This window comes from Phasianus colchicus, chromosome 13 (genome assembly GCF_987193195.1).
Source record: "Phasianus colchicus chromosome 13, bPhaCol1.hap1.1, whole genome shotgun sequence".
Classification (NCBI taxonomy): Eukaryota; Metazoa; Chordata; class Aves; order Galliformes; family Phasianidae; genus Phasianus; species Phasianus colchicus.
In genome coordinates, this window is record NC_143448.1 from 19,358,121 (window position 1) to 19,380,410 (window position 22,290).

The following is a 22,290-nucleotide window of genomic DNA, read 5'->3' on the forward strand; positions in this document are numbered from 1 at the left end:
ATGTTTTCTACCACTTGGCAATTCCAGACTAGTTACACCACTCATTCTTTCATTGCTGCTCTTCCTCTGATTCCATTGGGGTTTTAGCTCCGCAGTACAGAAAAGAACTTTTTATCCACGTTTTGCTGTTAAATGTTTGGCTTGGCTTCCCACTTTATCATCAAACATAGTACTTGAATTGTAGTTAGGAACCAAAGTGATGGTAAGGGAGCATAAGTGCTCTTCAGTGTGGGGAAGGTGCATGAAAGCACCCTTTAATGTCAGCTGCTCACTGAAGTGAGCCCAGGCGCTGTGCTGATGGCTTGTGGGCTCCGGATGGTGCCATGGTAGGAAACCTGCAACATGCCAAGTCTCATGAATGTGGCCTCCAGACCTGTCTTCACTATGAAATGCTGAATCTGAGAGGTGATTGCATTAAAGTCTGAATTCTTGCACACTGTTGTTCTTTGGGGTCGGATACCGTGGTATGGCTCAAAAGGAAAAGCTGCGTCTGTCTTTTTGTTGCTGGTGGCACAGCAGTGGGTGCTGTTACAGCTGTTCTACAGCAAATGTAAGAGATGGCAAAAATAAGCCCACTGAAAAAAAATGACCTAACCCAAAAAGGCTGAGAAACTGTCCTGTGGCAAGGGTATGTGGAGTATCAGATGGACTTCTGTCTGGGACTCCAGGTGGTGCTTTGCACCTACAGAACTGATGTAACTGGCTGGAGCACCTGGTTACCTTTATTTCTGGTGAATTTTGATTTTGGCACAATATCAATGTTTTAAAGTGGGTGGTAAGTAGATATTGCTAATACTTGTTCTTTGGACATGCAATATTTGGGCATTTGGGAAATGAAGTTGAAGCTTTTTAGTGGCAGAATGAAGATGGGGAGGAAACCGAGTATCCTTTCCATTCAGTTTTGCTTGGAATCACAAAGTGTTGCTGCTGTTATAACATTGTTATTTACTGTTGTTATGTGGAAAAATAGAGTTGTTTGAATTCCTTAATTGAATTTTCATACCTATCATATTTGGACTTTTTCCAAAGGGCAAACTTAGTTCAGTTTCCTGCATGCCAGAAAATTAAAATACGGCAGCTTTGGGTTGTTTTCTTTTCATTCTTCTCAATTTTGGGTTGTTTATGAGCAATGTGCCTCTTTAAACGCTGCTGCTCCTCAGACGTAGCAAAGCCTCTCAGATGTGATGGGGTGGTTTGGCTGTGGAGCTGAGCAGTGCCCGGCTGGGTCCGTGTGTCTGGGCTTCTGTCGTTCTTCAGTTGTGCTGCTTTGTCTGCTGTGTTTTATTAGTTTCTTTTGAGTTCTGGGAGTTTAGTCTGGAATTTACAATGGCATAGGACAGACTTTTTAGTAAGTCAGTGCCGGTCCATTTCTTGAAGTGACACTCACTAAATAAAGTTGTTGTCTTTCTGAGATTTGTAAAATTGGATGCAAACAAGACCCAGGATTTATACTGTCTGTCTGCATTTATAAAAGTACTCTTTGAGCTGTGAATGAGGATGATTGAAACACAGCCAGGAAAGCTTTATTTGATATTTGGATGTGTGCCATGAATAGAGTTCAGCTAACACATGCCTTTGTCAGTTGTTGAAATTCAACTTTAAAAGGATTAATTTCTCAACCCTACCCTGCTGAGCAGAACCCTGAATGTTGAGATTAACAGCTTTTCTGAAGGTTGGTGGAACACTGCAGTAAGTGACTTCTGCTCAGGTATAAATTATTGGCACTGTTACCCTTCCAATACGAGCATTTTTGGTCTCAACACTTGCAGCTTTAAAAACAGAGGAAAAAACCTTTTGGATTTTACTTATTTATTTTTCAATACGAGAGGCAGCGATAGTGGAGTTGCAATAAAACTTCAGTGACTTGGTTAGCAATACGCTGCTGATGGACGTGGTTTAAAATAAAGGTGGCTGTGTGTCAGTGAGCTCCTCTCCTGCTCACCAGCATGTGCCGTGCGTTGTGCCGCACGTCAGCAGCACAGTGCAGCTCCTCTGCTGCTGCTTCACAGGGGAGTTTTACCAACATCAACTTCTTAATCAAAGTTTTCTGCTGTAGGGAGAATGATGGCATCTGCCTTTCCCTGCGTGCTCACAAGTCATGTTGATTTAGGGTTCACTGCTTTTGTCTGAAGCTGGAGGGAACTGGAAGGAAGATTTTATGTTTGGTTGTGTAAAACGGCCTTGTATACACTGCAGTTTCTTTGAAAAGCTGCCACTGTTGCTGTAGCAGCAATACAGCTCTGCCAGTATTGACAGTCATGGGAGCGCTGGTGGCAGGACTCGCTGCGGTGTTTGGCTGTGCTGCCATCCACAGAGCCACTGCTCGTGGCATGGATGATGCAACGCAAGGGAGGCAGCAAGCTCAATCGCTTGTTTTCACCGCTGTCTGCTTGGAGGTGCAGCTGAAGGAAGGCAGCAGCGTGAGTGCCTGGAGCACAGCTGGCATGCCTTCCTTTCAGAAGGATGCGTTCCTCACAGTATGTGCACGGGGAAGGACAGAACCCAGGCATGTTTAAGCTCTGGTTTGAGCTGAGTCCTGTGTTTAATCATGTTATTCTGAGACACCCCCAGAGGTGTCATGTAAGCACTGCTGTGGTGTTGCCTGGCAGACTGAGCACCGGCCTGCACGGACACGGCTGTGTCCCCCTGTGTGCTGCTGGCTGGGCAGTCTCATCAGCTGCTGCCTGCCTGTGGCTCAGGTTCTACATGTGCAAAGGTAGGAGAAATCATGCTGACAGCCTCGTAATGTGCTTTGGGATGCCTGCGTCGAGGCTATGAAAGAGTTCCCTGCCCTCGATGGCTTGCACCTTCTGCTGGTTGTGCACAAATCCTGTACCGTTTGTACATGTGTGGAGGTGTGCATTCAGCGTGGCTGCAGCGCTTCTCCTTGCTGAGTTAGGGGCACAAAGCCTCAGGCTGCCTGCCTGCATCTCTTTGCAGACCTGAGCTCAGATGGGCTGGGTGCACACAATCCCTGCAGCGGCGCACATCCCATCATTCTGTACTGTCAGAACCGAACTTGTTCAATTAAACCATATGTGGGGTATGTGGGAAGACCTGGTTTCCCTTGGTGTACGTGTGGAGGGAGCTGATCAGCTCCTAAAGGCTCTTCCTGATGTGAAATAGTTTGCTTGAAAGTGTTCCCACACCCAAGCTTTTGTTACAGAAAAATCCGTCAGGGTCTCCTGACGCTAACATGTTGTTACAAAGCAAGGCTTTGCTTGTGTGTTGAGTATTTAGAGCTGACGTAACACTCCCACCTCCCTTTCAGAACCCTTTGTGAACTGAGCTATTGTGGTGTTGTTTAGTGACTGGGTTTATTGTATGCAACTATATTGTTTGTCATAGACTGGATTTGTGGGTAGAACCAAACTTCAAGTTAAAAATAAACAAACCAAAAACAACCAACAAAAACGTGTGGGTTCTTCTGAAAGGATCAGAAGCTTTGTTTTTGCAGATATAGCATAGATTTTGGTTTTAGTGCCTTCTACAAACATCTCTGAAAGACCTCAATTGCACACAGAGCTTCATTAAACAGCAGCTAACTTTGGAGTGGGGTGTGACAGCTGGGACCTTGTAATACAGGTTTAGCTCCAAACCCTACACTTCAGTGTGAACTGACGAGCATCACAAAATCTGTATGTGCATGGCACTTTGAACCTGATTTTTTATACTGCCTGGGGATGTATGCGACATGAACGTTGGTTTTAGTGGTTTAACATTTTTTGTCTTTCTTTCTAGTGTCCTTCATTTGCAGAGCATGTGTGCTCCACTGTACTTTCCTCACTTGCAGCCTCTACAGCTGAAGCTACTTGCATGTTTGTGTACTTCTAATTGTTTTTTAATTTAGTTCCATGTAAACATCTCTTTGCCTGTTTGCTTGCTTATTTTTGATCAGCTCAGAGTACCTCATTAGAAGAGATTTCTGCTAGCATGCTGCCAGCTGATTAGAAGAGTGCACCAAGGTTTGTCTAATCTCTGGTGTGACTGTCATGTGCTACAGCAAGGAAGTGGCTTCGGGAGAAGCAGCCAAATCTGCATGGGTATTAAACCATGTTGAGGAGAACTGAATTGGTGGGGATGAAGTGGATAAGTTTGGTGCGGGCAGCTTATGAAACACAAGGATTGTCTTTGCTCTTCAGAAGGCCAAGGAAGTGGTAAGATATTTCCAGTACATACTTTTAAAGGCAGAAAGCCCATGGGAGTGCCCTGTCTGCCTCCAGTGCACTGTCTGTGCCCCTTGCTGTCCTGCATGGCTGCTCTGCATGCAGGGCACTGCTCTTACTTTGGAATGGGTCTGAGGGTTTTGGGGATGGCCTGGCTGTGCTTTGGGACTTGTGGTGGTTCAGCTGCACCCAACGAACCACCTCACAGAGCTTGGGAGGAGATGAGTCCTCCTGCAGCGTCATGAACCAGTTCTGGCACAGTGAGAGCCAGCGAGGCACTGAATTGCTGGGATCACAACTCTTCATCTGTGTAGCTGAAACTTCTATAGGGATGTAACTGGGGAGTCATTCAAGGCTCATTCATGTGAGTAGCTACAGAGAAGGCTTGCAGTTGCTGCATGTGAGGCAGTGCTGGCTCTGGGGGTGCTGGGTTTGCTGGGCTACAGCTGCACCGATTGTTTTCAACCCCTTTCATGAGCTGTTTTGAGGAAACTGCTTCTTTCCTCTTCCCACCTTCTGTTTACTTGAAGCAGGAGCATTTGTCCCCATGTCAGCATTAGGCTCATACGATTTAATGAGAGAGCTTTTACCTAGCAGTGGTTTCTCTTCTGACAACGGGGGCCTGCCCAAAAGGGGAATTGTCCTGTGTCAATGGGAGATGAGCACACCAGTTTTCTCTGGGACATATCCAAAGCCAGAAGGGGAACGTTCAGTTCTGAGGGGCTTAGGCCACCTCTAGCTGTATGCTTGCAGGGGATGTGAAATTTTACAGTGTTGGGTATGGACTCGGGATCTGGGCTGTTCTGGCAAGATGGCCACATGAAGTGCAGTTTTCTGAGGTGGCAATGTAATTGGCAGCAACATCAAAGTTACGGGCAGCTGATTGCAGAGAGATTACAGTGCTGGGATAATTGGATAAAGGGCGGGTGAAGAAACTCGACGCTTAAAGTACTTGGTGTAAATCTGCCTGTCCCTATGTGTCCTTGATTTCAGTAATAGAATTTGTGAAGCCTGGGCTCACCTGGTGGGTCCAGGGAGATATTCTGAGGGGTGGTGTGGGATTTGGGAGGTTGTTGTGAGTGGGGTGAGATAGCTGGCAGTGTGGCTGTGTGGGGATGGATGTGAGCAGCTCAGGGCTGCTGCTGAGCTGGGCTGGTGTGTCCGTCTTGTTTGTGCTTCACAGTAATAACAGTCCTGAAATGCAGGTTCCTCTTTTCCTATCTGGAATAAAGAAAATGTATTCAGGGAAAATGCTGGGTATACGTGGAGCTGCTGGTAGAGAAGAACAGAAACTCGAGATCAACGGGTGCATTCTCCAAGGGGATTTAAAACCAGCAGTAAATTAGGAGGCACTGGTGCTGCCAGCTGACTGCAGCCTGGCTCCTTCATTCAGCACAGTGCCTGCTGAAAACAGGAATTCTGTTTACGTATTTTCATTTTAATTTTTTTAAAATTATTTTTGCTTTCAAATGCAATACTACATTTAGATAATAACTGTTTTTTCTTCTTATTGATGTTTTCCATGTGAGTAAGTGCAAAATTCTGGCAGAAGGAGTGTGTGTGTGTTAAAAAAACAACAACAACAAAAAAACCCACTCCACTACCAAAAAATAACCAAAGGAAAACCAAACACAGCAACGAGCTGATCAGTAAGGAAGGAGCCTGAGCTGTTTAAGTATGGCAGTGAGCATGGGGAGAAGCTGCATCCCCCGGGAAGAATCAGTTTCCTTGCAGTAAGGCTAATCTTTCTGGCATTTGTCAGTTTCTGCTTTAATGCTATTTATAGTGCAGCATATATAAACACTGGCCTGTGTTTAGGTGAAAACACAAAGTTTCATTTGAAGTCTGATGTGTTAGGAGCAGGTTTGATGTGGCAAGTTTCCTTAAAGGTACCAAACGTTTCAGATTCCGGAGGGAATTTTTGCAGGGGTAGTTCTTAATAATGCAGCTCATGAGAGATGTGCGTTAGCTCACAAAGCTGTACCTGTGCTGAGGAAAATCCAGGAGGTTCCCCTTAGCTTGGATGTGACGTTGGACTTGTTGGTGCAGTGTCCAGGTGTGTGGGGATAGCAGCTGGCTGCTGTGGCTGAGGCCGTTTTGAGTCTCTTGGTCTTTTAGCAATGAAGCATGAAATTAAAGGTTTGCTCTTAATGGTCTTGTGATCTTTGGGAATGTGCTTCAGTTTGAATGCTTGCTTTTCCTCCCTGCGCTCTCTTTATCATATTGTTAGAATTATTCACAAAGATGGTATTTGTGCTTGTTGTGGGTTATATTTTGCTAAAATTATCTGTTCCATGAGAAACTGCTTTGGGGCTTTTGGCTCTGAGCATCCCTTTAGAGCAGCAGATTTGACATGCCTTTGTCACTTTTGAGAATTAAAAATACGTATTTTAAAAAAGATGAAAGCTCGATCCCATCTAATTACTTAGCTGGAGCGAGGCTTTGTAACTAACACCAATATCTTATGAGTCATGTTGGAATGATAATGATGAGCAGTCCTCTCAAGGAGGATGTCTTGTGAGGCAACAGTGAGGAGTGAAAATGTATGCATGTATTCTACATGCAGATAAAAATACACCCGGCAGCCTCTGGCTGTGGGGCTGCTGCTGCTGCTCCCCTGCCGAGGGGCTGCTGTGCACCAGGGGCAGCTGCGTGGCTGTAGCTGCTGTGGGGCTGCTGTTGCTGCGGCAGCAATCTCAGCCTTTGGGTCAAGATACCCACCTTGAAGACAGTCTGTGGTTCAGCAGGAAATGGACCCAAATCTCATGGCTTCCAAATGCCACATTTTATTTGGAGACGTTTTTGACATATTGACAGCTATGACACTGGCCAAGCTTATAGGAGGCGTTCAACGTGGAAATAAGTAAACGTTTTCTTTGAAAACTGCTTGGGATTTGTGGTTCACGGAAGCTTTCTCAGAATGTGGCATGACAACCAACCACCTCCTACAAATATGCACTGCTGGCTGCCTTTTTGTGCCTGCAGAGCGCGAGGTAGGCTTGGGAGCTTGAGTTATGCCAGCTGGGTTTTAAAAGGTGTGAAGGCATGTCTGTCCTCTGCTGGAACTGCGCTTCTGTGCATCAGGACTGACCTTGCAGGTTCAGAAGGAGAACAGAGGGTGAAAAGCCCTGACATTGGTTGTAAGTGCGCTGCCAGGATCTCTCGCTAACTCCTTGCTGTATGCAGGCAGATTTGAAGGTGTAATGAGCCTTCCTGATAAGTTTTGGTGCCTTATATTGCAAATTCAGAAGCTGAGTGCTAGCGACTGCTTGCAGCAGTAACCAACTCATGGCTGTCCTGCCCGGGATTTACCCATCTGCCCTGCTCAGACAGGCTGGGAAACAGGAGCACAGAGTCTCGGGGCCATGCGTGCTCCCTTTGCAAGCCGGGGAATGTAAAGACATCCATCCACCTCCACAGTAGGTGCATTCTTTTTGTCCTGCTGGAAAGGTGTACGTGCAGTTGTGCGCTGGTGCTGAGGTGGTGCTCCTGCACAGATCAGAGAGTGCTGGGTGTGATGCAGTGTCACCACCAGCGTTCTTTGTGGAGCTTGCTTGCTTTGCAGTATCTACAGCAGTTCACTGAGAAGTCTGAGGCAAGAAAAATGCTGCAGATAAATGGAAGTAAGGGATCTTAGTTAACAGGAACTGACACTTATTACATGGAAAGACCTTGTAGGATATTCTGGAGATGATGATACTAAATCAGTCTCTTTCTTTGAAAGTCATTTGCTCAGTTTGCATTGAGTGCATGTTTGCCTTTAATGCTCATGAATTTCTTGGTATATGCTGTCATCTCTTTCGTTCGAAACAAGTGCAGCCTCAGTGGAAGTTCATGAATTTATTTCTTTGTTGGAACAAATTTTTATCTTTTTGTTTTGGACTTGAGAATGTGTGTCTTCGTGTTCCCGTGGTTGGTTCGTTTTCCGAAATAACTTCATTCTGCGATGTTAAGATCTCCATGTACTTAATGTAACTTCTTAGGGAGGTTCTGAAAATGTTGAGTCATTGTTCATATCTCTTGCACATTTTCTTCTCTATTACTGATCAGGAATACATTTTTTATTAAAACTTTTTCCTTTTCTCTGTCCCAACAGAATCTGTCTATGACCTTCTCCCAAAGGAGCTGCAGTTACCACCTTCCAGAGAAACATCTGTAGCATCCATGAGCCAAACAAGTGGTGGTGAGGCAGGTTCGCCTCCTCCAGCTGTAGTCGCTGCTGGTAAGCATTCTCATTTATTCAGTTGCTTTGTTAAGGATTGTAACATTCTGGCCAACATGAACAGTGCTGGCAAAGTTTTGGTTGTAAAAGGCTTGTGGAGAAGTTTTGTGAAAATTTAGGAAATATAATCTAGCAATCTAGGTGATTTAAATGATCAAGTATGCTATGTCAGTAGTTGCTGTATTTCACATACAATTTATCTATAGGAAATGTTATCAATTTTCCTATTCTGTTATTACTCAGAGCAGCCCTTTCAGCTCCTGGAATGCACTCTGTTGTTAGAGGTATACATATCTGTATGAAACTGAGTCAGAATGCTGACCAGCTGTAAAACTGAATTCTGGAGAGGGTTAAAAAAAAAAAAAAAGGAATGGAGATTGTTTGGGGCCATGGGAGTTCTCAGGCTATAGGGAAGAAGAAAGGCTCTGTTTTCTTTTCAGATGCCTGATGAGGAAGCTTAGTATTTAAACTCCATTCTGACATAGCTCTCTAGTGTAACGTATTATAAAATTCTCAAATATGTGAGAATGTGAAATATTGGTCAGGACAGCACATTTATAAAACTGATAAGTTAATTCTTTTTCTAACTGCCAGCACGTAAAAATGAGGCACGACCTTTTTATCTTTTTCTTGTCTAGCTTAGTCCCGGTCATGTTTTAGACTTCAGTCTAAAGACTCTGTCATTGGTCTTCATTAAAAATAAGGTCAGCATTTAAGGGCAAAGTTCTCATTTGTGAGGTTAGTCTTAGTGCTGGTTTGCATCTGGAATTCTTGTCAGTAACCTCTATAGATTACTGAACATCTGTGCAATGAGGAAAAAGGGGAAAAATCGATGATAAGTTTCATCATTGGATGAGAGTTGTTTGTTTTTTTTTCATAATTTGATCCCCACATTCATTACAAAGTCATGTTCCAATTTCCTATTTGACCTTAAGTTACCTGAGGAAAAATGTATATGTGTAAGGTGAGGATTCTGATAGCTGCATTAGTCTTTTTTTTCTCTACAAGTTCATATGCATTAAGTATTTATATGATAACGTTTCCCACATTTGCATGGCACAGGAATCTTGATGAGAAATTAAAGTGATTGTAGACGTGTTGGAAAAACTTTACAGCACTGCTCACCTGTCATGTTTTGCCAGACTTCTTCAGAGAGAACCTGTGGATTTAACTGTGCACAGTGGAACTTCAGTAATTGCATTGAAGAAAAATATGTTTTTACTAATTATCTTGAAAGAATTTGATATTTTTGTATCAGTTATTCAAAAATAATTTGGGCGTATATTTCTAAAATCAAGCTACTTAATGATCAGTTTTGTTCAAAGGTACAGCAGCGACCAAATCCTGTAGCAACACAGCTCTTAACAACAAACCCTGTTACACTCTAAATCCACAGACAGACACAAACTGCTAATTAATTCTGTATCTAACAGAGAAATCTTAAACACTTGAGGTGAATGGAACTAAATGTCTGTTTCCTTCAGGTATTTAGTGTCTGTTAACAGCCAGTCCAGCTCCTCTAAAAAAAACAAGAATGCGTTAGCTATCTTGGGGTTAAACTGCAGCAAGGTTTTATTCATTGAAAAACTGCAGAGAATACTGTGGAGATTTATTTGCAAACACTGAAAGGAGGACATTTACTCATTCAATTAAGAACACTTCTCAGTGTCAGAGGTATAGAAGTTTCACAAAGACTTTAAGCTGATCCCATTGCCAAAAGAAGAGGTTTTCATCCGAGTGCTGCACAGCACTCTGCTGAAGGACCTGCTTCAGCCAAGAGCCAGGGCTGCACAGTGCCTTTGGTGGCACGAGGGGAGGAGTAAAATGAGGAGGAAGGAGCAGTGAGAGAAGGTGGCTGTCACTTTGTGATAGCTTAAATTGTTTACTGAGCTCTGGCTCTGGAGGTCTTCCAGTAGTGTTGTGACGAGACAGTTAAGTGTCTGAGTGCCACTAAGCTTTGGATCGGAAGTACCAAGTACAAGAAACGACAGTTCTCCTATTTGTTGGGAAAAAAAATTAAGAAAACAGAGCAAAGACGGGTTTTGTTTTCATTGGTTATGTCACTTTCCACCACAGTGAGGACAAGAACAATTGAATCTTGCTCTTTTATAAACATATGATTGTGATGACCAGGATAATTCCCCAGCCGGCTGTGCTGCGTGCACATGTGAGCAGAGATAAGCCCCAGCCCAAAGCAGTGAGGCTGCTGCCTTTAAAGGCTTCCATGCACGCTCAGCCTCAGAATTCTGGCCACTGAATGTTACCAGATATTTTTAAGGTGTTAATGGGTTTTCTGTCCTCCACCACGTCGTTGATAAGTGCATCTTAGATAGCTGTTTACTTGGAAGGCGGGTCTGTGGATGATGATTCAAAATAAAGGCACAGCACTGAGCTGAAAGGACAGTCCTAGCTCCTTCTCCTCCTGTCAGGAGGAAGGGGAAAATGCTCCAAATACCTCATGGATGGAGTGGTGCTTGGGAATTCCTGTAAGTCTGATGCCAAGTCTCATTCCTCGTTAAAGCTAGGGACAAATTTTAGGAACAGAGAAAACACGTGTACAACAGTTGTAGGTGAAGGAAGGAGCAAGAGAGGGGAGCTTACTCTTCCCTCAGTACTGACATCGGAGTCAGTCCCCACTCCCCCTGATTCCTTCTGGTGCTGCCTGGGTTTGGTTCCTTCTCCAAGCTGCTTTGAGCTGGGCACTTCTGAGGCAGCGCTGGGGCCTGCAGCTGCCCTGGAGCAGGGGCACTGCCCAGCGTTCAGTTGCCTTTCAGAATCCCAGGAGTGCTTTTGCTTTTTGGTGGGGTTATCTGCGTGTTTCTTCTGCAGCCAAGCTTCTCATCTTTCTCAGCAGAACAGAACACAGGTGTTTCAGCTGCTCTCTTGCCATAGGTGTGCCATGTTTCTCCATACATGGGTGTATTGGGTCTTACTGTTTTCACTAATTGCTTTACGATTGCTATAGTGTCTTTGAATTACTACTGCATTACCAAGCCCTGCCTCTTGTTATAATGAGAAGTCTAGCTGGGCTTTAATTTCTTAACAGGAAAGAAGAAGGAAATCAGCCTGGGCTTTATATATGTCTGTCCGTTTGTATGGGAAAACATAAGTCCAAAACTTACTGTGAAACATCACGATTGGCTATTCATTTGTGTATTTCATGTCCTTAATAGCATTTTCAGGTAGTTGCCACCATACAGATGATAGGATGAGGAGGATAGCATAGACCTGTTTGTTCTGAAATCTTTTCCTGTTTAGTGTCTCTTTTTGTTGTCGTTTTTGTCAGCTCTTACTTGTTCTAAAACTTTGCTGTTTTTTGGGAGTGACATAGAAATGATAATTAGTCTCCATAGCACTGTAGGTTATTCTCACTTATTTCTTTTCAAACCAGGCCTTCTTTTAGGAAGTTCTGCTAGCACACTGTGTAGAAGTCTATCACAGATGTACTTTTGATAATGAGAGGATTGTGCCATTGGTCCTATGGGATGAAAGTTTTTTACTACTCCTGTAGTAGGTGATGTAATTTGTTCTCTGCTTCTCAAAACACAGCAAGATAGTATGTGCCTGAAACTCAGCTTGTTCGAGGCTTTTCTGTCAGGCACTATTCTGGGGGATTTTGTTCCATGCAAATATTGTGATTGAGGTAGATCTATTGCTGCAGTGAACAACTTGGTTTTTTTGGAGGAGCAGGATGGTTTTAGCTGCGATGACCTTTCAGGGACAGACTTCTAGTTCTTCCATTTTGAAATTTGTCTTGCAATTTACAGAACAGCTTTACAAGTACTAAAATGGAATGTTGCTGATTGGATTCATTAACTTGTTAATAAATGCGTATCTGATATTCGTTAATCTAGACAAAAGCGCTATTACCCACTCTCTCAATAATGATCAGGCAAGTATAATTTAATAGAACTCTAGGATTTTGAGTTGCTATGTTCACAACCTTAGCTGCTATCTCAAGCTTCTAAGTCTGTTAGACCTCTGGAAAGCAGAAAGGAGGGAAGGGATCTGATTTTTACCCTAGAAAGCGTTCTCTGTGCTTGTTATTTGCATCACAAGTGTCTTTGTTCAGGGCATAGGATTTTGCCTGGTACGCAGTACCATAAATACATTAAATATGAATCATCGTGCAGACTCTTGAAGTACATGAAGGTGTCATGCTGAGAGATGTTACTGTAAGCTGTGCCTGGAGATGTCTTGCATGAAAGAAGATGAAGCTTTACCAATGCCTTCTGCACAGTATTAGGCTCCAGCTGTAAGGAGGGATGCTTGATTCTTTTCACTTGCTTGTAAAGGTTGACCAGTTTTTTCCTGTTGGTCAAGATGTACTGAGGAAGTACTTCAGTGCTTAAAATATCAACTGCTAATTTAAGTCCTTCCTCAAAGGTGTCTTTCTTGTTAGTAGATCAGTTCCTTGTTCTTGTCTTTTGGGGTTGGTTCACGAGTATTTTCAGCCATGTACTTTAAACAAGCATTGCATATTCATTCTTTATTTCCAGAGACAGGAATGTTCAAACCTTCACAGCCCTCATTGAGAAAACTGTTCCATCTTCTTATCTTCTGCTCCTTCTTGCTGTAATGGAGTTTGGAAGGAGCTTCTTCAGCTACTTGATGATCTCTTATGCTGCTCTCCATTTACCACGGAGGCAAATATATCCTTCCCTATTTTTGTACTGCTCCTCAGGATAGTATTTTCTTTCCTGCATTGTGTCCACTCTGGCAGTTTCCAGTTCTTATCTGAAACTGAATTCTCCACAAAGCCTGGTGGTGGTGTAAGAAGAGGAACAGATTTTTTTTTTTTTTTTTTGCCATTGAGATGTGTGTACTGAACTCTTTTGTATCTTCTTGTTTAGATACAGTTAATCTGTTACATATTGAATTTTTCTGTCTCCCATGTTTCTCTTATGCTTATATTCTAGAGATTTATTTTCCAAATGACAAAATTTTACCTTTCCGTGTCAATTTTATACTCCCCTTTAAGTAAAGGAATAAACTACTTGTCCCCAACAGGAGTAATTCAGCTTTCTGGATCAAAGAGCTGTTATCTTGCTTTAAGCATTTCTGGTCATTTTAATTATGAAAATAAAGCTTTGCTTCTCAGATGCTACTGTAGCAAAATAGATAAATATTTGGATAACTGTGGGCAGACACTGAGTGCTAAGGATATGGGTCATTCTCCCCTGCAAAGATAAGGCTTTTTGCATCATTTCCAAACTGAAGATTCTAATACTTCAAAATGAAGATTTGTTTTATTTTTGAATAGTTTGTCGAGCTTCTTAATTTTTATTTTTATTGAAAATATTTTCTCACTTTGTCATCCTTCCTGGTGTCAGTAGTCAGTTTTTCCTGTTGATTCAGAAATAATTACCAGAAATTTCAAAGGAGAGATAGGTGCCACTACTGGGCTTATGACTACACATTGTAAACAAATTATCAGAAAAAGAAAGCTGCTTCTTTGTAGTTGATCTCCAATGTCTGTAAAAACTTCCATTTCTTTGTAGGCTTTTCCCTTCCCCTTCCCACCCGCTCCCAGCTGAGGTGCCTTCCTGCAGCCCCCAGGAGGATGTCTTCAGAGATGTCTGTCCACGCTGCGCTTCTTTCAGTTGTGGCAAGCATTTCTTTCTCGCAGGATGAGACCAAGGCAGATGCTCTGTAAACACATCTTTGCTGTGGGTAGCAGAGCAGCACAGGATGCTCTGTTTGGCACCACTGAGGCTTTGAACTGCACCCTGCGAGCTCTGGGCCCCTCAGGGCAGACTGCTGTGAGTGTCTGTCCCCAGGAGACGCCAAAGGAAGATTCTTACGTCTTATGGAAACCAGCTGGGTGTGCTCTCTAACTTCAGTGACAGCAGTGTAGTTCTGTGGGCTGGTCTGATAACTGCATGTAAAGGATCATGGAGACTCATTCTAGATCTTTTTTTCTAAATTTGCTTTATTTTCAGTTTTCCTGAATCTTACATAGCCAACAAATCCCACTTTTCCAGTGCTGCCCAGTCAGACACAAACTGCTTTTACCATTCTGAGAGATTTTTGATGACAGATTCTTGCATTAAATGGCTCCTCTTCTTACATCAAAAAAGACTTGAGGATTGCTTGTTCCTTAATCAATAATGAAAAAACAAAAACCAAGTCAGAGAAGGTAAAAAGAGAACATCCTCAGTGTACGCTAATTCGGGCACTTGCTGTAAGAGCATTGAAGACTTCCTGAAGGCCAAGAGGAGTTCCTAATTTGTTAGGAAAAAAACCAGCCGTGGACCTAAAGAACTAAAGAGGCAGATTCTTAACTTGAGAGGCCCTTTGTGGGACCCATGATGTGCTGTGCAGGCCCTGTCTTAGGGCCACAGGGAGTTGAGGGGAGCTTGGAGAGCAGCTGAGGGCCTGGAGTTCTGCCTTGCCTGGCAGGAGCTGAGCTGGGCCTGAGCCACTAACAACAGTGCTGCTGGGGTGTCCGAACTCGAGTGTTAATGCAATGGTGGATGTCACTGATAATAAAAGCTGATTGATTGATGTATTTACCCAAAGTATAATGCACTGCTTGGTTCAGCATGTGAATGTAAGGGGAATTTACACTGTTGGGCTTAACGTAAATTAAATTAACCTACTTATCTTGAATCTGAGTGTTTTTTAATAACTGGTGAATTGGATTGCTTTATTATATTTGCTGGGATGCTAGTTTTTTTTCTCTATTAATACACTTAACTTGCATTCTAGCTTCGCCATTCAGAGACAGGCATCGAGTGGTGGGTTGTGTGACAGTGTCTGTCAATAGTGAAGACAAATAGTGCCAGAGACACTTAACCCATCCAATCTCACCCAGGGTATAGGTCGGTCTTGTTTTCAGACTTCTTCATAAGTCTCTTTTCTTTCTTTCCTTTTCTTCTTTTTTCCTTTTTTTCCTTTTTTTTTTTAATTTTGTTTTGTTTTGTTTGTTTTGTTTCTAAATAGTGGGTTAATACTGATTTGAAACTAAACTCTTTTTGGAAAAGTTGTTGACTTTACATCAGTAATACAAGAACAAGAAAAGTAGAAACCCAAGTTTGGCATGTGAGGTATTGAAAGCAGGTTTGCAGCCACTTTGCAAGTTCTGTTTTTTACCTGAAAGCCTTTGGCAACACAAGGGTTGATGCTGGAAATTTTGCACATAGTATCCTTGTTTCTGAACTGACATTGTTCTGCAGTTTTCAGTAGTTCCATGAATAAACAAGTCTTACAAAATCATGACATGCTGGATAAATTAACAAATTTAATAAAAGAGTATACTTTGCACTTTAAACTTATATGTGACCCTAACCTCATTCTATGTGATGAGTTTTCATTTCTGTGCTTAATTGTTTCCTGGAATACAATAGTGGATCACATGGGATGCAGGCTAGAAAAAGGTGAGTCCTTTAATGGCTCGTTGCTAGTCTTGGCTGTTCACATACAGGTGGCAGAAAACCTTGTAAAAACAAAAAGATCTCCTCTGGAACTTTCCAGGCTGAGAAATGATTTGTTTGCACTCTAGCCATGGTGGAAGGAAAAGGTGTCATTAAGACACTTTGCTCTGGAAGGTTTGGTAACCCTTGGTGTACTGAATGCTATCCATAGATTGGGCTGAACCAAGGATTTCAGGGTTGGCTTCTGGCTCCTTGTGAATTTTATCCAAAGACAAGAATCCTTGATGCCAAGAAGTGATTTTTTTTTTTTTCTCCCTTTCAGACATTTTTTAAAAGGCTGAATGCCTTGTTTGACTTCACAAGATAATAAGATATAGAAATATATGCCATTGCCTTAGCTGGCAATTCAGGAGGTAATACATTTTCTTTTACAATAGCTTGTTATGGAACAGAAAAAGACTGCGCTGATCTGCTCATGGGGATGCTCTTTGCTACATGTTCCCTTAGTCTCTGATATTTAACAAGCCTGTGATTTTTAGCAGCATGCATTTGTGCCACATGCGTGTTGCATCCCTTCTTTCACTGCCTGCTTTTTGTTTTCAGACAGAACTTGAGTTATTCAGTCTCTTGGTTGTGAATATGATTTTGTTCGCTTCCCGAAAGTAAGGTAAATGTTTGGGACCAGTGGGCCCCTATTTTAGGCTTCCTGGAAAGCAAATGCAAAATGGAACAACTCAAATTGCTTTGAAATTTAGTCTTTCTAGGAGTAGTATAGAGTCATTGGTTATCTTTTCTAGCATTCTGAGCTCTGGCACTAATCAGTTTATTAGTTCTTGGTTCCTTTCTGCCTTTCATTTACATGTTTCAGAATTATTGATTAGTGTACAAGTTATGCTGTCCAAAACAGAACCAGAAGTTCCTTACGTTGAACTGTTTGATATCACTTTACCTATCTGAGAGAAAAAAAACCCATGTAAGACAAATTCTGAATTACTTATTTCAGCTGCCTTACGTGGCACAGAGATGGCAATCAGTAGCTTCAGGAGGTTTAGTTCCTACAGTGATCAAGGTTGCTCTAACGTGGCAGTAGTTCTCTCTTGCACTTTATTAATTCAAGACAAAGCCTTGTAAAGCTGGTGCATGTTTCATTTACAGCACTGTGGCCTCATACTTGCCATTATGTGCACTTGGCTTCTATTCCGTGTTGTTGCTCTGAAAACAATTCCTATTTTGAAAATATGTTAAAATATTATACTCAGTCTTAAATTTCCAAATGTGCATGCTTGTTGAAACTACATGTTTGTCATTGCAAGCACTGTTAAACTGCAAGTGAAAGAGCCACCTGTAACTACTTCCTAATGTGTCCAAGGAAAGTAAACCTCAAATAAAAGAAATGCTTGAACTGGGCAAGGCGTGTTTGTTTCCACTGTCACCTGAGCGACCGCTGACCAGGTATACCTGTCAGATTGAGTGCCTGATGGTTGTATTTTGTTTGTTCTCTGCATACTGGGGAAAACTTCCTTCCTTAGAAAGTGGAAGTGCAGAATGTTCACACCTTACCAAGCAGTGCCAGGCGAGACTGAATGACTGACCAAAAACTATAGGAAAAATTGTTTTTTGAATGTAGCATATTCAACCAAGAGACCCCCTTTGGGTGTCAGATACGCATGTGTAGTCACAGGCTTCAAAATAAACTGATGTAACAGAGGGAGCCACGTGAAAGATGCAATATTTTGTCTGTTGTAGTAACTTTTGTGGATTCTTATTTGGTTGATCTCATTTATTTGTTTACTGGCTCAGAGGAAAATGAGTTGGCTAAAGACCTGCCTGTGAGAAAAAGCAAATGCTGACAACTGAATACAATCTGCATAACTTAAAATGTTCATAGAAGAATTACTAATTCATCCCCCTAAATGTATTTTAAATTTTGGCTATTCTAACATAGCTGGCTTGTTTAATTGGCTTTGGTATTTGTCATTCTTTCTTCCATATTTTAGCTGTTACAGTAGGGACAGCACTGGCTTGTACATGCTTTTACATGTGCATGTTTCTGGATGGTAGTGGCATTCATTTGAGAATATGGATGGCTGAAGACAGAGGTTATTTTGCCATTATTTTTCATCTCGATGCTTATGTTTACACAATTTAATTTTATTGGTGCACTGGGATGTGTCTGACACGTGGAGGAGGATATAACCAATGTGTAAAGGACAATTTGTTTCTTTCTTTCCTTCCTCAAGGCAAAACACACATTCATACACATACATATTTTTTTTAACTTTAGGAAGAAAAGGTGGAGAAGAAACTGCATTGGGAACTTGGCAGAAATAACTGTAGTAACTTAAATATTTCTGGACAGGATATACATTGAGGCGCTCAGCACAACGCAGAGCTGTGAGTGAAGTGTGACTGAGGTGTTCTTATAGGCCTTCTAAAAAGGCCCTCCCAGAACTTCTCCAGTACTTATTGCAAAAAGATGATCCTTGGTATCAAGCTCCTTACAGAGGAGCAGAAGTCTTTTGATCCTAGAGCCCTGCTGCCTGGTTCAGTGCTCGTAATGATTTAATTCATGGAACCACAGAATATCCTGAGTCGGAAGGGGCCCGCGGGGAACACTGAGTCCAATTCCTGGCTCTGCACAGCACCACCTGAAAATCAAACCATATTTCCGAAAGCATTTGTCGAAGTCTTTGTCAGGGGCAGGAAAGCATGAGCTCTGCATACACTGCATCGTAACGCACGTGATGCTCAGCGTCATCTGTTTAAAAAGAGCAGAAGCCATTTTTTAAATAGGGGAGATGCTGCTGTTCAGCAACCCGCCCAGCATCGCTGCGCTCCACGCATTCTGTTTGCAAACATACCACGTATTTCTGTTTCCTTGAGTGCATAAAGGATGAATAGAAACTAATTCTATTTCAACAAAACAAATGAAGCATCACAAATAGCAACAAACAAATAGCAACTCAAAGTGGCTGCAAATCAGCTTCTAAATATTGTCACTGAAATTAATATCTGGATTTAATAGTTCTTGCCAATCCTATAAATGTTTTTGGAAAAAAGCATTGCATTAATGCATGACATAGAAAGGATAAATTTGCCTTTAAATTGGAATGCAGTTCAAAGTGACTGAGTTCTCCAATTTCAGCCGCTATATTTGCCAAAGAACAAACTGGAAAATGGAACTGGTATCATTCATTTGCTCCTGGTTCTCTGGGAGTTTTGAGGAAGGGACTCCCTATGTGAATAAAAGCAGAATAGATTTTTTGTGTTCTGTAACAACCACTGCATTTCGCTTGACTCCGATGTCAAATACCTTTGATTTACTTTCAGTTCTATTTAGCACAGAAAAGCTGTAAGAAACCAATACCTTTTTAAAAAGCCTTTCTCATCAATCATGGATGACCCATGTGAATAACAAGTAGACTGCATTATAGGAAGATTTTCCGACTTCTGCTGCTATTTAAGTATATATTGTAGCTGAATATAGTTTTATGCTACTCTTAGATAGCTTACACTGAATAAAATAGTTCAATTATGTGTAGGCCTTTTTAGGTTTGACAGTTTTCAGAAACAATTTGGATGTTAAAAAAGTCTTGAGAAAAAGTAAAGTATAGTGTCCCTCATCGTAACAGGCATTACCTCCACTGCAGCAGTACCTTGCTGATCAAACACATTGTTTTATTACCTTTATTATCTGCTATTACAATTGATTGCAAGATTAGATTATTTCTAAAGTTTGTGTTTATTGCGTGAGGTGTAGTTAGCAGGGCAGAAATAAAGAAAACAGCATCTCCTCCCGAGGAACTTAAAGTCTGGATAAAAATCCAGTTATTCCGTAGTGAGCTACAGCTGGCTGAAATAAATACCTGTGTCCTTCCTGCTGCCTCCTCTCAAAAACGTCAGCTTGGATTTTCAGCTGATTTGGCATTAGCATTCTTCAGTGGAAATGACTGCGCTGCTCTCCAGACACCTTTAGGGTTCTGTTCTGATCTATTTGCTGCCCTTCATATTTCTACAACAGCTTCATCTGTGGGGCATCTGGAGGAGTCACAATCATGCTTAAAATGCCCTGCTTAACGTGAATTTGTTAGAGGACTCCCCCAGGCTGTCTCTGTATGCTTAGCAGATTCAGCTGTTGAAGTCTGAGAGAAGTCTAATGTGGGACTTGAGACTGAAAGAGTCATACAGAAATTTCACATTCTCTTACGTCAATATGTCACCAGTCCAGATCTCTCATCCCTGCTTTGAACCTGCAAAATGAACAGCTATGTCATAGTGACTGATACCAGTTCCATTTTGCCTACCAACTCAGTTGATTTTATATTTTATTTCTCATTTATGATGGAATAATCAGCAGCTCTTTTCTCATTTATTTTCTCATATTTTTATTCCAGGATTTGCCTCTGAAGCAGGGAGTGTCTGCATTAAAAATGACCTGTAGTTCTCTGCTTCATAGGTTAGAAACTTATTTTAATATTTTGTGGCTAAGCACAGTCCCGTCTTTTTCAAAAAATAAAATAAAATCCAACGATAAGTGGTTTAATTGGCATTGAATGTGGATTATAAGCATTTTGCATTGGGGCTTCCATTATTTTAGATGAAATGGCTTATACACAAATAATTCGTCCAGCTGAGGCAATGAAAGCTCTGTTTACTTGCAGCCATTTTTTCTGAATTAACTTTAAGTTTTAAAAAAGTTGACTACGGCACAATGCATTAAGTCTTATTTGGACATTTCCAAAGTACCATATTGGCTAGGCTTTACTGCTTTGAGCATTTACAGTCCAAAGCTTTCCAAATTCCAAATATTTGTTGGGGGAAAGAAATCTGTTCATAAATCACTTTACTTCAATGGGACTGCTATAGCCAGCACACACACACAACCATGTGTCTTGTATTTACTTCTGAATTGTACACCGCAGATGCTTCTTCAGCTCCTTCCTCTTCCTCCATGGGCGGTGCTTGCAGCTCCTTTACCACCTCTTCCAGTCCTACCATTTACTCTACCTCAGTCACCGACAGCAAGGCTATGCAAGTGGAGAGCTGCTCCTCAGCCGTGGGGGTAAGTAACCGAGGGGTAAGTGAAAAGCAGTTAACCAGTAACACGGTCCAGCAGCAGCAGTCAACGCCGAAGAGACACACAGTGCTGTACATCTCGCCACCACCTGAGGACTTGCTGGACAACAGTCGGATGTCCTGCCAGGATGAGGGGTGTGGATTGGAGTCAGAACAGAGCTGCAGTATGTGGATGGAGGATTCACCCTCCAACTTCAGTAACATGAGTACCAGTTCCTACAATGATAACACTGAGGTGCCACGTAAATCACGCAAACGAAATCCAAAGCAGAGGCCAGGGATCAAACGCCGAGATTGTGAAGAGTCCAACATGGATATATTTGATGCCGACAGTGCCAAAGCGCCTCACTATGTCCTTTCTCAGCTCAGCACGGACAGCAAAGGCAACTCAAAAGCAGGAAATGGGTTGGTATCTGCATTTTTTTGTTTTAAAGTTCTATCACCATATGCAAAACCAAACTAATAAAACTCCCTTCCCATCACCCTTCTACTCAGGTTCTCACATAAATTCCTTCCCTTCTCTGCCATTCCCTTTGGCATCCTAGCCCGTGATACAGTCTCATTAGACTTTAGCTGTTTAAACATTACGGATTAACAATCTTTAAATAAAGGTAAAGCTAAAGTTTGTCACAACAATTGGAGGAGCACTGATGCACTCATCTGTATTATTGTTTACGCAAGATTCCTAAAAGTTTGCACAATCCCATTTTTAAAATGACCATGAAAATGTTATTGTATGTAAAAACAAAGGCAGAAGTGGACTGGACGCACCCTAAACATTACTGCTTCTGCAGTATTTTATGTGAGGATTTCAGTCTGTGCACTTTACCTTCTTGTTCGTCTCTTTCTCTATTTTCAAATAGAGAGAGTGATAGGAGTAGAAGTTAATGGCTTGTTAAGACTTCTCATCATTTGAATTAACATAGCCTTTTTTTATTAAAATGTTAAGATTCTGTGGTGAACTAAATTTTGTTTTTACTTGTGAATTCACTTCTGTATTTGATTTTTCAGAAATAAATCTCTAATCCTGTTTCTCTCTGTGCTTCTGGGTTGTGTGCATGCGTGTGTCTGTATGTGGGCACGCCTGGGTGGTGGTCTCTCATCTTTCCCACTTCACACTGTTCATTAAATGCATTTCAGTAGTTGCTTAAAGAAAAAATATCCATCAGCTTAGTGTGTTGATTATATATATATATACTTTTTATCTTGTGGCTTTTTTAGTACTCTTAAGATGGTCGGGTGGATAGATTTGATTATTTTCTTTTGTTGTTTTTTTGGGGGAGTTATTTATTTTGTTTCTGTTCTTATGTATGTGCTTGAAGTATGTTCTAATGTTCATCACAGTAATGGTGAATATTAAAGTTTGCTTGATGGGAAAGATTATGAACTTCTCATATTCCAAAGGGAAAGAGCCTGGAGTCTGTATTCCCAGGGTCACTGCAGTTCCATA

General features: G+C 41.8%; 1 protein-coding gene across 6 annotated transcripts in view; it reads left to right on the top strand.

Moving 5' to 3' along the window:
* Window positions 1–22,290, top strand: part of NFAT5 (nuclear factor of activated T cells 5) — a 55,334-nt gene that overhangs the window by 7,521 nt on the left and 25,523 nt on the right. For 2 of the 6 annotated variants that reach the window (XM_031615013.2, XM_031615014.2), the window contains exons 2-3: window positions 8,263–8,388; window positions 20,687–21,245. In XM_031615013.2, the coding sequence (XP_031470873.1) occupies window positions 8,263–8,388; window positions 20,687–21,245 (685 nt within the window). Of the gene's footprint in view, window positions 1–3,998; window positions 4,158–8,262; window positions 8,389–15,123; window positions 15,213–20,158; window positions 20,221–20,686; window positions 21,246–22,290 lie in introns of those variants that run through there. The other 4 variants (XM_031615015.2, XM_031615016.2, XM_090149542.1 and 1 more) reach the window with 4 other exon arrangements.